The sequence below is a fragment of the Pristiophorus japonicus genome, chromosome 16 (genome assembly GCF_044704955.1).
Source record: "Pristiophorus japonicus isolate sPriJap1 chromosome 16, sPriJap1.hap1, whole genome shotgun sequence".
Taxonomy (NCBI): domain Eukaryota; kingdom Metazoa; phylum Chordata; class Chondrichthyes; family Pristiophoridae; genus Pristiophorus; species Pristiophorus japonicus.
The window spans coordinates 31,665,790-31,680,095 of record NC_091992.1 but is presented as its reverse complement, the minus strand read 5'-3'; the positions used below and the strand labels follow the sequence as shown (position 1 = coordinate 31,680,095).

The following is a 14,306-nucleotide window of genomic DNA, read 5'->3' as shown; positions in this document are numbered from 1 at the left end:
AGTATAAAAGCAACATTAGGTGAAGTGGCATTTACTCCAAAATACTGAGGATGCTGGAAATCTGAAATAAAAACAGAAAATGCTGGAAATACTCAGCAGGTCTGCAGCATCTGTGGAGAGAAACAAAGTTAATGTTTCAAGTCGATGACCCTTCGTCAGAACTGGAAGCTGGTGAACGGTCATATACCTGAAACGTTAACTCTGTTTCTCTCCACACAAGCCATCCTGTAATCCCTTGAGTTAAATTGCCAATTTAGCACCAATTACTGCTGCATTAGAGGTAGCTTTTTGCAGTGGAGTCCACTAGGAACAGTCCAAGTACTTCATAAGAGTTCTTACAGTCAACAAATAAAGCGGATTTCCATCCACGATGCCGAGTTGGATTTGGAACCTATAAAGTATATCTCACATTATGATAATGGATAAGATTCATCTGAACTCGTTCATCTTAAATAGTTGAAAACATTTTTGCTTTTAGGCCATAAGCCTACCTTACTGGCTCCAGGGAGCAAATGCAATTTGACATATGGATCAGCAAGCCCATTGTGGTCCATTGGCTTAAGACCCTTTGGAAACAAAAGAAAACACAACATTATTATTGATGGCCAAAATTGAAACATCAATGAATGCATCAGATTTATAAATAAACAACAGTTATTAACCCAGAACTATTTCCCCTCTTCTACTTATGCCATTTCTACAAGACATGGCTGACGAGGTGACTCCTAGCAACTAAGCTAGAGGAAACACAAATACATAAATTTAATCCAGGATATTGCTTTTCAGCGCAATGCCTCCATGTCAAAATTAAGTGGATTGTGAGACACCAATCAGTTGAGAACAAGAGTTAATTAGATTTGCTGAAATAAAATTGCACAGCATAGAACCTACTGACCATGTCCAAATAATGGACTAATGGGGAAAGGATACAGGAACATCATCATTGTGCTAGTTTGAATGCAACATTTTCCCTATTGTTACTGGCAGAATTTCAGAAACTCAATTAAACATAAAACTCAAGTTGATTGCTGGTTGTCAAAGGAAAATTAATACCTTACACATAATAAAAATAATTGCACAATTTAACAAAAAAAACTACAACTGTGGCATTTGAGGAATTACAAATATCAAATCCTGGACAAGAGAAAAACATTGCTGATCAGAAATCCTTCTTGAAGCTAAAATTCAAAATAGCTTTATTCAATGACTTCAGTTGAACTATACTTTGGTTTAGAAGTTTTACTGTGACTAACTACGGATCCTCACTCAATAACTTATATATGTGGAATGCTCATAATAATGAAAATGCAATCTGAACTGTTTTGCAAGGCACCCTGACAATAAATCTCCAATTATAATTGTGCTTTGGGAAACTGATCACAGTGATTGTGGGATAAACTTTCCATTAAAAAACAGATTCAAGATTGTTTTGATATCCTCCTGGTTACCAGTATTCTATTGAATTATTGAATTTTATTCTGCTGGTCATATAAAATGTCCTGTGCTTGTGTGATGGTCTTATATTTAATGTATCCAGACAAATACTTCAACGAAAATTAGAATGATTCTTTCTGCAATAGATAAATGCATCATTCAGTGTGGTATTTAGACATGTAGACAGGTAGGCTCAAGGTTTGAGACCTTGCTTGTGCTGAATGAACTGATATCAGTTGTGGCAGCAGTAGGGGAGGGAGTGAAAAATGAAAAGCAACCAAAGTTTCCAGCTTCTGATTGTTATACAGCGATTCGATGTTGGAATGTGAATGTGCGTGGATGTTCGGTAAGGGCAGGATCTGGCTGGCTCAGCTATGGTGATCTTCAGTTCACATCTGCCGCATGCCCATTTAGGAGAAGTACAGGGAGCTGCCAATGCCCATCGAAGGGGATGTGAGGAAGGAGAGGGGGAGAAAATTGGGGGAAATGACAAATACAAAATAAGAATGATGGAAAGGTGGACATTTTTCCAAACGCAGACAGACTTGAAGGTCATTTGAGTCAATATGCAATAATAACAATACAACAGGGCTTGAAGAGTGTGATTTCTTTTTGATGAGAGGACATTTTTAAACTTAGTGCAATTCAATTACAGCAACAGAATGCTATCAATTCTCAGACTGAGTAATCAACAGTAACAGTTTGTGCATGCTGGCTGAATGTAGAAGGTGCAATTACATTATCACTGCCATGGGTGCAATGATTAAATAATTTAGGCTTGATTAGTGCTGGCCAACAATAAATTATCGACATTCTAGTCACTACATTTTCATGTAGGTTCCACCGTTTTGAAAATGGGCCGACTGCATTTGCTATCCTTAATTAACCACATAACTCAAATCACCTTGGGGAATACGGATATTGGCAGTCAATGCACAGCTACAGTGAAAGTTTCTTGACTGCTGTATTGATACCACATCATTATTGCCGATGGGAACACTAAACGAGGTGGCACTGTTACCTGCATTGACAGAGTACCGTCTGGAGACGTGTTTTGCCGTGCACCAGTACTGCTGGCAACAAAGAAAGAGATAGTTCAAATGGCATAAGTCACTGCAGACCACCACTGTTTCAGTCGGACTGTAATTTGATTTTTGAATTCCTGGCCTATACAGGCCTTCCCTCGCAATTACAGCCAAAACTTCAACTCACTAATGCAACATGGAAGCAACAAGATCACCCATGTACATGTTGCAGCCAGTGCTCTGAAATCTGACCCAGAATTTATAAGCAAAACTGCGGTGTTTATGGGGATTAAATTATTAATAAAGTAATGCCAAAGTTACTTTAAAAGGAAAACTCCAGGATCCATGAGTGCTCTTCCATTGTCTAATCTCTAGCACTATAATCACTTGCCCTACACAAGCATATTTCGAAGCAAATGTTTTTCACCACTATACTGTACTGAGATCAGCCATTTAGTGCTTTAGAGAGATTGTTAGTTGCCTTTTCTCACCAGGAGATTATCACGTTGCTCATTACTGCTGAGAAAATGACAACATACCTGGGCTTATTAATAGGAAGGTTTCAGAAAAACAGGTTTTAAACCAGTGGGTAAACAGAAAAGGAATTAGTTTGCATTGGCATATGAAAGAACATGAACTTAAAACGCATTGGGTGTCGTGATTTCAATATTATTTAAGCCCCCAAGCAAGGAAATGGGATATGATATATGATATTTTCACCTGAAAAAAAATCATCATCATCTTCAGTGTGGACAGGACCAAGATCAGCTCTGATGGCTGACGTGGTCAAAGAGCATGAATCACGTGAAGAATGGTCATTTGGGAGAAATATTGGGGGTCACCAATGTTTGTGGAGCACTACCCCAGCACAAGGCACCATCTTCAGAAAAGGATTGAAGGGAAGGGAGACAAAAACCAAAAGGTGAATTGGAGGGGGAACAAATCTCCTTAGTGAGGATGAAACATTTCATGAGACCATCACAGTCCCAAAGTATGATGTTTCCCCCATTTGCTAAAGATAGTAAAAAAGCAGACTTGAGCATAACTTGAGAAACTTGCTTTACACTCACACCAACTTTTTCATTTATATTAGCAAATGAAGGAAAAGATAACTCAATTTCTTCCAGGAATGAGTCACACAGCAAAGCCGGCTTTTTAAATTCAAAACGAATATAAAAACAAAAGTGCCAAAAGTGGTAACATTCGGAATTGCGAGACTTAGGGGCAGGCGTGGAAATCCTGCCCCTCTCGAGAAATTCAGGTTGCCGCCCCCGGAAAGAAGGGGAGCGCTAAATCAAGCGCATCAGTTCCTTCCAGGGGTGATAACAGGGAGGACGCCTCAGCAGCACTGCCACGTGCGAGGGGCTCGGCCCTCACTTAAAGGAAAGGGCCCACGTTGCTGACTCTGCAGAAGGAAAACCGACCCACCTGGACCACCAGGGAGCAGGGGGTGGTGTGCAATCAGCCCGGCACTAAAGCAGAGTACCCAGGCTGCGTGATCGCGGGCAGAACCGCGCAAAGAAAACGGAGCGGGAATCACAAGGCAAGTTTTTTATTTCCCCCGGCCACCTTGCCTTTAATTTTCACCCCGGTAGTGGCCGGGCACCTGAGCCATGCCTCCTGCAACTGTCGGTGCTTTCGGCCCCGCTGCTGCGTGGGGCGAAAGTGAATTTTGGAACCAGGGCACTAACGGGGCAATGCACACGGCGACGATGTCACAATCTCCGGGCGCAGGAGAGCGGGGCACAGCGCTGTAGCCCCGGCGATAAACTCCCGCTCAATATGGCGTGGGTCACTGCCAGCCTCGCATCTTGGCGGTAAAGGCATTTTCACACTGTTAGTGCCTAACGGGAAGCGCAAATGCAGCGAATTTCTAGCCCTTAGTGTTTATTTCACAAGGAAGCTGTCAAAATACAGCTTCAAAAAAATATATAATTTTCCTCAAAGGAATTTTCTCACACAGCACAGTTGTTGTATGTAAAGCTTTATTTTCTTCAAGGCTACTTATAGCCGCTATTGAGATAAGGATGTTCCTGCTGTGTGTACAGTAAGTGGCTTTATTGAAGCATTCGGCTCATTCCACTTATGGAACTGCCAGAGTTTGGAAATTAATTAGGGAATGGTGTTTCAGTGGTGATTTATTTAATTAAAAAAATTACAATGAATTTCCCACACTTAGGATGTTACTACAACTGTGATGTATCATTAGGTGGGCTGTGGCAGCTAGTTACACAAGATCCTGCAAATCCCCTGGGAGGACAAACACACCAACGTTAGCGTCCTCGACCAGGCTAACATCCCCAGCATTGAAGCACTGACCACACTCGATCGACTCCGCTGGGCAGGCCACATTGTTCACATGACAGACACGAGACTCCCAAAGCAAGCGGGGAGTTCCTTCACGGCAAACGAGCCAAAAGTGGGCCGAGGAAATGTTTCAAGGATACCCTCAAAGCCTCCTTGATGAAGTGCAACATCCCCACCGACACCTGGGAATCCCTGGCCCAAGACCGCCCAAAGTGGCGGAAGTGCATCCGGGAGGGCACTGAGCACCTCGAGTCTCATCGCCACGAGCATGCAGAAATCAAGCGCAGGCAGCGGAAAGAGCGTGCGGCAAGCCAGTCCCACCCACCTCTTCCCTCAACTGTGGTTCTCGTATTGGACTGTTCAGCCACCTAAGAACGCATTTTTAGAGTGGAAGTAAGTTTTCCTCGACTCTGAGGTACTGCCTATGATGATGATAAATTTTGAAAACAGTTTTCAGTTTGCTTACATCCTCCCTGCATCCACCTTGTCAAGCCCCCTGATAATCGTTTACGTTTCAATAAGATCACCTCTCATTTTTCTGAATTCCAATGAGTAGAGGCCCAACCTACTCAACTTTTCCTCATAAGTCAACCCCCTCATCCCCAGAATCAACCTAGTAAACCTTCTCTGAACTGCCTCCAAAGCAAGTATATCCTTGCATAAATATGGAAACCAAAACTGCACACAGTATTCCAGGTGTGGCCTCACCAATGCCCTGTACAACTGCAGCAAGACTTCCCTGGTTTTACACTCCATCCCCTTTGCAATAAAGGCCAATATTCCATTGGCCTCCCTGATCACTTGCTGTACCTGCATACTATCCTTTTGTGTTTCATGCACAAGTACCCCCAGGTCCCACTGTACTGCGGCACTTTGCAATCTTTCTCCATTCAAATAATAACTTGTTTTTGATTTTTTTTTCTGCCAAAGTGTATGACCTCACACTTTCCAACATTATACTCCATCTGCCAAATTTTTGCCCACTCACTTAGCCTGTCTATGTCCTTTTGCAGATTTTTTTGTGTCCTCCTCACACATTGCTTTTCCTCCCATCTTTGTATCTTCAGCAAACTTGGCTATGTTACTCTCGGTCCCTTCTTCCAAGTCGTTAATATAGATTGTAAATAGTTAGGGTCCCAGCACTGATCCCTGCGCACCCCTCTAGTTACTGGTTGCCAACCCGAGAATGAACCATTTATCCCGTCTCTTTGTTCTCTGTTAGTTAACCAATCCTCTATCCATGCAAATATATTACCCCCAACCTCGTGAACTTTTACCTTTTGCAGTAAACTTTTATGTGGCACCTTGCCAAATGCCTTCTAGAAGTCCAAATACACCACATCCACTGGTTCCCCTTTATCCACCCTGTTCATTACATCCTCAAAGAACTCCAGCAAATTTGTCAAACATGACTTCCCCTTCATAAATCTATGCTGACTCTGCCTGATCAAATTTTGCTTTTCCAAATGTCCTGCTACTGCTTCTTTAATAATGGACTCCAACATTTTCCGAACCACAGATGTTAGGCTAACTGCTCTATAGTTTCTTGCTTTTTGTCTGCCGCCTTTTTTAAATAGGGGCATTACATTTGCAGTTTTCCAATCTGCTGGGACCTCCCCAGAATCCAGAGAATTTTGGTAAATTACAACCAAAATTTCAGGTTTATTACATGATTACAGTGCGCACAAAAGAAATCAAGTCTTTTTGATTGTGTCAGAAGAACATTTTAGACCAGAAATGTTGCTGATAAATGGCAGAACAATGATTAGCACATTCAAATGAAATTCCTCTCTGTGCTATTTTAATGGATGTCATTATATAGATTAACTCTACTATTAAAATATGAAGTAACTATTTGTACTGTTTTTTTTTTGCACATGCGTCTGTCAAGCTCCGCCCCCAATGCCTCCCGTCCGGACCAGAAGTGCCGGACCGGATGTGTGGCCCTGATCCCCGGACCTGAATAATTGCGACCACATTGTTGCTGCTGACGGATCTCTGGCCGAGCTGCTCCTCCTGCTGGGCTCGGGCTGGACTCCGAGCAACCAGGTGGGGAGAGAGAGAAAGAGCCAGGCGGGCGGGGAGAGGGAGAGCCGAGGCGGGTCGGAGAGAGAGAGAGAGAGAGAGAGAGAGGGAGAGCCGAGGCATGGGGAGAGAGCTGGGCGGGCAGCGTAGTTGAGGACAAAAACAGGATCATTTACATCAATGCATCGCGCCCTCGCATTCCTGTCATGGTAGTCATATTGTGGCTGATGCCTGCTCTCGACAATTTCTTTCATGATGGGGTGTATAAGGGATAGCCGGGTTTTGAGCGTCCTTTTCATTAGCAGCTCTGCGGGTGGAACCCCTGTGAGCGAGTGTGGTCGGGATCTATAGGCCAACAGGAGGCGTGATAAGCGTCTTTGTAGGGAACCCCCTTGGATTCTGAGCATCCCCTGTTTGATTATCTGCACTGCTCGTTCTGCCTGGCCGTTTGAGGCTGGCTTGAACGGTGCCGTTCTGACATGATTAATTCCATTGCCTGCCATGAAGTCCTGGAATTCAGTGCTTGTGAAGCACGGGCCATTGTCGCTGACCAAGATTTCCGGTAGACCGTGGGCAGCGAACATTGCCCGTAGACTTTCTACTGTGGCAGAGGATGTGCTTGAATTTAAAATGTGACACTCGATCCATTTGGAGTAGGCATCTACTACAACCAAAAACATTTTTCCCATGAAAGGACCTGCGTAGTCCACATGGATGCATGACCATGGCTTGGTGGGCCATGGCCAGGGGCTAAGGGGGGCTTCCCTGGGCACTTTGCCCAGCTGGGCACACGTGTTGCACCTGCGAACACAATGCTCCAGATCTGCGTCTATCCCTGGCCACCAAACGTGTGACCTGGCAATTGCCTTCATCATGACAATGCCCGGGTGCTCATTGTGGAGTTCTCTGATGAATACCTCTCTGCCCATCTGGGGTATGACTATGCGGTTTCCCCACAGTAGGCAATCGGCCTGAATCGAGAGTTCATCCCTGCGCCTGTGAAATGGTTTAAATTCCTCAGGGCATGCCCTGTACGTGGCTGCCCAGTCCCCATTCAGGACACATTTCTTGACTAGAGACAATAGCGGGTCTCTATTTGTCCAGACTTTAATAAGAACATAAGAACATAAGAATTATGAGCAGGAGTAGGCCATTGGGCCCATCGAGCCTGCTCCGCCATTCAATGAGATCATGGCTGATCATCTGCCTCAACTCCACTTTCCCGCACTATCCCCATATCCCTTGATTCCTCAATATCCAAAAATCTATCGATCTCATTCTTGAATATACTGAGCCTCCACAGCCCTCTGGGGTAGAGAATTCCAAAGATTCACCACCCCCCTGAGTGAAGAAGTTTCTCCTCATCTCAGTCCTAAATGGCCAACCCCTTATTCTGAGACTGTGACCCCTGGTTCTAGACTCCCCAGCCAGGGGAAACATCCTCCCTGCATCGACCCTGTCAAGCCCTGTAAGAATTTTGTATGTTTCAATGCAATCACCTCTCATTCTTCTAAACTCTCGAGAATATCGGCCTAGTCTACTCAATCTCTCCTCATAGGACAATTCCCTCAACCCAGGAATCTGTCTGGTGAACCTTTGTTGCACTCCCTCTATGGCAAGTATATCCTTCCTTAGGTAAGGAGACCAGAACTGTGCACACTACTCCAGGTGCGGTCTCACCAAGGCCCTGTATAATTGCAGTATATAATTACTCATGTTGTTGGTTCATGGAAAGCCCTCACAGAAACAGTGGTGGATGCAGAATCCATTATAGCTTTTAGGATCGTAGGAACATGAGTCGGATATTCAGCCCCTCGAGCCTGTTCCGTCATTCCATGAGATCATGGCTGATCTGTATCCTAACTCCATCCACCACCCTTGGGTCCTTATCCCTCAATACCCTTGGCTGGCAAAAAAATCTATCGCTCTCAGATTTAAAATGATTAAATGAGCTAGCATCTACTGCTTAGTATCATTTATGGGTCTTTCACACTTCTATGACCCTTTGCGTATAGAAATGTTTCCTAACTTCTCTCCTGAAAGGCCTGGCTCTGATTTTAAGGTGGTGTCCCCTTGTTCTAGACTCCCCCACCAGCGGAAAATGTTTCTCTCTCTCTACCTCATCACACAGGATTACATCGGATATACAGTACAGAAACAGGCCATTCGGCCCAACCAGTCCATGTTGGTGTTTATGCTCCACTCGAGCCTCCTCCCGTCTTTCCTCATCTAAATCTATCAGCATAACCCTCTATTCCCTTCTCCCTCGTATGCTTGTCTAGCCTCCTCTTAAATGCATCGATACTATTCGCTTCAACCACTCCCTGTGGTCGTGAGTTCCACATTCTCACCACTCTCTGGGTAAAGAAGTTTCTTCTGATTTCCCCATTGGATTTCTTGGTGACTATCTTATATCGATGGCCTCTAGTTATGCTCTTCCCCACGTGGAAACAGTCTCTCTGTAGCCACCCTATCAAAACCTTTCATAATTTTAAAGATCTCTCAGCCTTCTTTTTTCAAGAGAAAAATCTAACGGGCTGTCACGGGTGAGCCTTCGCTTCCAAAAGCTTCAACAGCCATGACCATCTCAGCAGCATGCTCGGTAGCCCCCTCAGTGGTGGCTAGTGGGAGCCTGCTGAGTGCATCGGCGCAGTTTTCGGTGCCCGGTCTGTGCCGAATTGTATAATCATAGGCGGCTAACGTGAGTTCCCACCTCTGTATGCGGACCGATGCGTTTGCATTCATGGCCTTGTTGTCGGCCAAAAGGGACGTTACGGGTTTGTGATCTGTCTCCAGCTCAAATTTCCTGCCAAATAGGTACTGGTGCATTTTCTTTACCGCATATACACATGCCAGCGCCTCCTTTTCTACCATCCCGTAGCCCCTTTCAGCCTGGGACAGACTTCTGGAGGCATAAGCTACCGGCTGTAACTGACCCATGGCATTGACATGCTGCAACACACACCCGACACCACAGGATGACGCATCGTAAGTTAACACAAGTTTCTTACATGGGTCGTATACTGTTAAGAGAGTGTTAGAACATAACAAATTGCATGCTCTATTAAAAGCCCTTTTCTGGCTGTCCCCCCAAACCCATTTGCGACCTTTGCATAGGAGCACGTGTAGCGGCTCTAGCAGCGTGCTCAATTTGGGAAGAAAGTTACCAAAATAGTTCAGGAGCCCCAGGAACGAACGCAGCTCCGTCGTGTTACGGGGTCTGAGTGCTCTCTGGATCGCTTCCATTTTGAACGCAGTAGGGCTGATCCCGTCTGCTGCTACCCTCATCCCCAGGAATTCTACCTCTGGAGCTAGGAAGACGCACTTCGCCTTTTTCAGTCGCAGCCCTACCCGGTCCAGTCTGCGTAGCACCTCCTCCAGGTTGTGGAGGTGTTCTTCAGTATCGCAACCCGTGATGAGGATGTCGTCCTGAAAAACCACCGTCCCTGGAATCGACTTGAGGGGGCTTTCCATATTTCGTTGGAAGATCGCGGCGGCCGAGCGAATCCCGAACGGACATCTGTTATACTCAAACAACCCCTTGTGTGTCGTGATGGTGGTCAGCTTCTTTGACTCACTCGCCAGCTCCTGGGTCATGAAAGCTGAGGTCAGGTCCAATTTTGAAAAAAGTTTGCCACCGGATAGCGTCGAAAAGAGATCCTCCGCTCTCGGTAGCGAGTACTGGTCTTGGAGTGACACCCGATTGATGGTGGCCTTGTAATCGCCACATATCCTGCCCGACTCACCCACCTTGAGCACCGGCACAATCGGGCTCGCCCAGTCACTGAATTCGACTGGCGAGATGATGCCTTCCCTCAGCAGGCGGTCCAGTTCGCCTTCTATCTTTTCCCGCATCATGTACGGCACCGCTCTGGCCTTGTGGTGTACTGGCCTGGCGTCCGGGTTTATGTGAATCACTACCTTGGCCCCCATGAAAGTGCCGATGCCGGATTGAAATAATGAGTCAAATTTGTTCAGGATCTGTAAGCATGATACTCACTCCACAGAGGAGATTGCATTGACATCACCCCATTTCCAGTTCATGACAGCAAGCCAACTCCTCCCCAGTAGTGCGGGACCGTCCCCTGGAACAATTCAGAGTGGCAACCTGTTCTCCGAATCTTTGTGGGTCACGACTACCGTGGCACTGCCTAGCACTGGAATGATCTGCTTTGTGTAAGTCCGTAGCTATGCGTCAATCGGCGATAATTTTGGCCTCCTGGCCTTGGATGCCCACAACTTTTCGAACTGTTTGATACCCATCAGGGACTGGCTGGCCCCCCGTGTTTAGCTCCATTGATACTGAGATGCCATTGAGGAGCACTTTCATCATTATCGGTGGCATCCTGGGGTATGAACTTTATACGTGCTCCACATGAACTCGCTGAACTTCAGCTTCCAACGATTTCCCCCAGCGATCATTTCTGCAATTTCTGCAGGTATTTTGCTCATCTCTGCAAACTCCGGCTGAGTGTGTGCCTCCACGCCTCCAACATGAGCTGTTGTTGGAAACAAAAGGTCCCTGGCCAGTCGATCGTCCCTGACTGCCCCTGTTATTGTCCTTGAGTGCGCCATTAACAGGTGTTGATGGCCCCATCATTGGCCGCATTGTCCCTTGCAGTGTCGTGAATCGCCGTTCAGCTTGCCAATGTCTCTGTCGAACTCCCCCTCTGGGTTCAACTACATGCTGGGGCATGCCCGACTGCCCTTGTCTGCCTGGAGAACTGTGTGCTGCTTTAACAATGTTGAATCGCTGTCCCAACCATTCCTTAAAACAGTACCTCTCATCTCTTCTGCTAGTGGCCATGCTCGCGTGGTTTAAATCCCAGTTTCTCGTCGCCATTGATAGGTCCTTACTATACAGTATAAATGCACACGAGGTCCATGCTTGAGAGGTCAATCTGTGACCTGTCCTTTATTCCTTAGCACTCAAAGTGATGAAGGTGGGTGGAGCTTCCCCTTTTGTACCTGAAGGTCCAGGTTAGGAGTATCTCCCACCTAGTGGTCATTGTTCTCACAGTGTACAACTTAGGTCAGATTATACATGGGTTACAATGCTGGTTGAATACATGACACTGGGGGAAGAGAGAGCTTGGTGGGGGGAGAGAGAGCTTGGGTGGGGAGGAGTGGAGAGAGAGAGCCTGGGGGAGAGAGAGAGAGAGCCTGGGGAAAGGGGAGAAGAGAGAGCCGGGGTGGGGGGGGGGGGGTGGAAAGAGAAAACCTAGGGTGATGGGGAAGAGAGAGCCATGGGTGGGGGTTCGGAGGGGAGAGAGGGAACTCAGGGTAGATGGATTACATTTTTACAATGCCCTACCCTGGTCACGACACTGTCACTATTCAGTTCATACCCAATAAATCTGTTAACAATCCGTACACAATGCCCCATCTATGCCGGGGGTGCAGGGGGTGGGTGTGGCGATAAGATCTAAGGATGGACTTCGGCTTGAGGAGACATGAATTTGGACCGGGGTAAGGCACTTCCACTTGGGGAGGGATGCACTTAGACTGGGGTACAGGACGTCAGCTGGGGGAGGCAGCACTTACACTGGAGTTTCGGACTTTGGCTGACCCTTGGTGCCTTCTGGGGAGATCTGTGGCTTCTGGAAGTCAAAGTGGATCGAGTTGCAATTTACAAAGTTGGTGAGACCTTGGGAAAGGTGGTCCCCATTACATATTCCAGAGAAACTTCAGGGTGTGGCTTATCTGCCAAGGGGACCAATCATAGACAAAGGGCAGACCAGGGTGGCCATTTTCACAGTACAAATAAGTGCACGCATTAAAATATCAGAGGGATATCTTTCAAGCACATTAAGCATTTGCCTGCTATTAACAGCAATCCAATTCCTAGTCTCATATTTTAGAAATTGTTTGAAAAACACAGCAGTTTGATCAGCATCTGAAAGAAGAAAAGCCAGTTTCATGTTTGGGTGTGACTGGTCATCAGAACTCTGTTCTAAGGTCTTGCTTCACTGATACTGACTCAGACTTGTCCCTTGTGCAGCTATTAAAAATGAAACTTGTTTATTTCAAATAACTAAATCAGCAATTCATCTAATTTGGCACCAGTACTAGTTTGCCATAGGATCAGGGACAGATGCGATAGTGAGCCAATTTTGTCTGGCGAATCTACATTGCATGACTATTTGTGATTCGTGTCAGCTGTGGCTCAGTGGGTAGCACACTCGCCTCTGAGTCAGAAGGTTGTGGGTTCGAGTCCTACTCCAGGGACGTGAGCACATAAAATCTAGGCTGACACTCCAGTGCAGTGCTATGGGAGTGCTGGACTGTTGGAGATGTCGTCTTTCGGATAAGACATTAAACCGAGGCCCCGTCTCCCCTCTCAGGTAGACGTAAAAGATCCCGTGGCACTATTCTGAAGACCAAGGGAGTTATCCCCGGTGTCCTGGCCAATATTTATCCCTCAATCAACATAACAAAAACAGATTATCTGGTCACTATCATATTGCTGTTTGTGGGAGCTTGCTGTGTGCAAATTGGCTGCTGCGTTTCCCACATTACTATAGTGACTGCATTCCAAAAGTACTTCATTGGCTGTAATGCGCTTTTGAAATGTCCAGTGGTCATGAAAAGTGCTATATAAATGCAAGTCTTTCTTTCTTTCTATTGTAGGTGCATGTTATAAAACATTTCAGTTCACAAATCAATATGATGCATTCGAGTTAGATTTACTGAATCCTGTAAAGTTAGATATTTTGAAAGTATCATCTGAGCGGAGATTGGATCAGGCAGTTCTCCAGACTATGGAGTCAGAGGGAGCACTTGTAGTTAAAGAGAAAGGTTTGTTTTAAATAAAATCTTATAAAACTCACCTGTCATTGGTGGTTGTGGGAGTCACTGAAGAATCCCAAGCGGGACAGTGCCAATGTTTGCCCCGCTCATCAATAACTACATTCTCCACGGAGTCCTTCGACAGGTGTTATGTTAAAGAGGGGTCTATTTAAGGTGCCCAATACCTGTTTCAGATGACCGCCTGAGACGCCTAAAAAATCGCTTCCCCATGAATTTAGCAGTAGGACCAACATCCATGGAGATTGAGTGCAGGTCGTCCCACGACTAAATTAGTATTCCTTTGCACCCGTTTTAGGCACAACACATGTCAATTGCTACCCGCAGATTTATATCTACATTCAGCTTCCAGCTGAACATTCTGATTTGAGTACAAAAGGCTGCTAAACAATCTCCACAGCAATTAAGCATAGCACTCAGTAGGTGAAAACATAGGAACATGCTATTTATGAGCACATTAGTCACTGGCATGTACTACATCGTAACTTCTCAAGGATGGGTATAATGGGATGCAAAAGAAAAGTGTCCAACACATTATATACAAACCCAAAATAAACTTGCGTCATCTGACATCTGCAGAAAGAAAGCTTATTCTGCGTATGCAGGAATCTCAGTACGCAGGACTCTCTTGGTCCTCCACATTACATCTTACAGTCATTTTATTGGAGGCCTCCCTTCTGAAGTCTCTCACTTTGATACTTATGGAAA

General features: G+C 45.7%; 1 protein-coding gene across 1 annotated transcript in view; it reads right to left on the bottom strand.

The window, feature by feature from the left end:
* LOC139226421 (double C2-like domain-containing protein beta) overlaps nt 1-14,306 on the bottom strand; it is a 317,662-nt gene that overhangs the window by 204,482 nt on the left and 98,874 nt on the right. Inside the window, exon 3 of the mRNA XM_070857182.1 lies at nt 492-566. Coding sequence (XP_070713283.1) covers nt 492-566 — 75 coding nt within the window. The remainder of the gene's footprint in view (nt 1-491; nt 567-14,306) is intronic.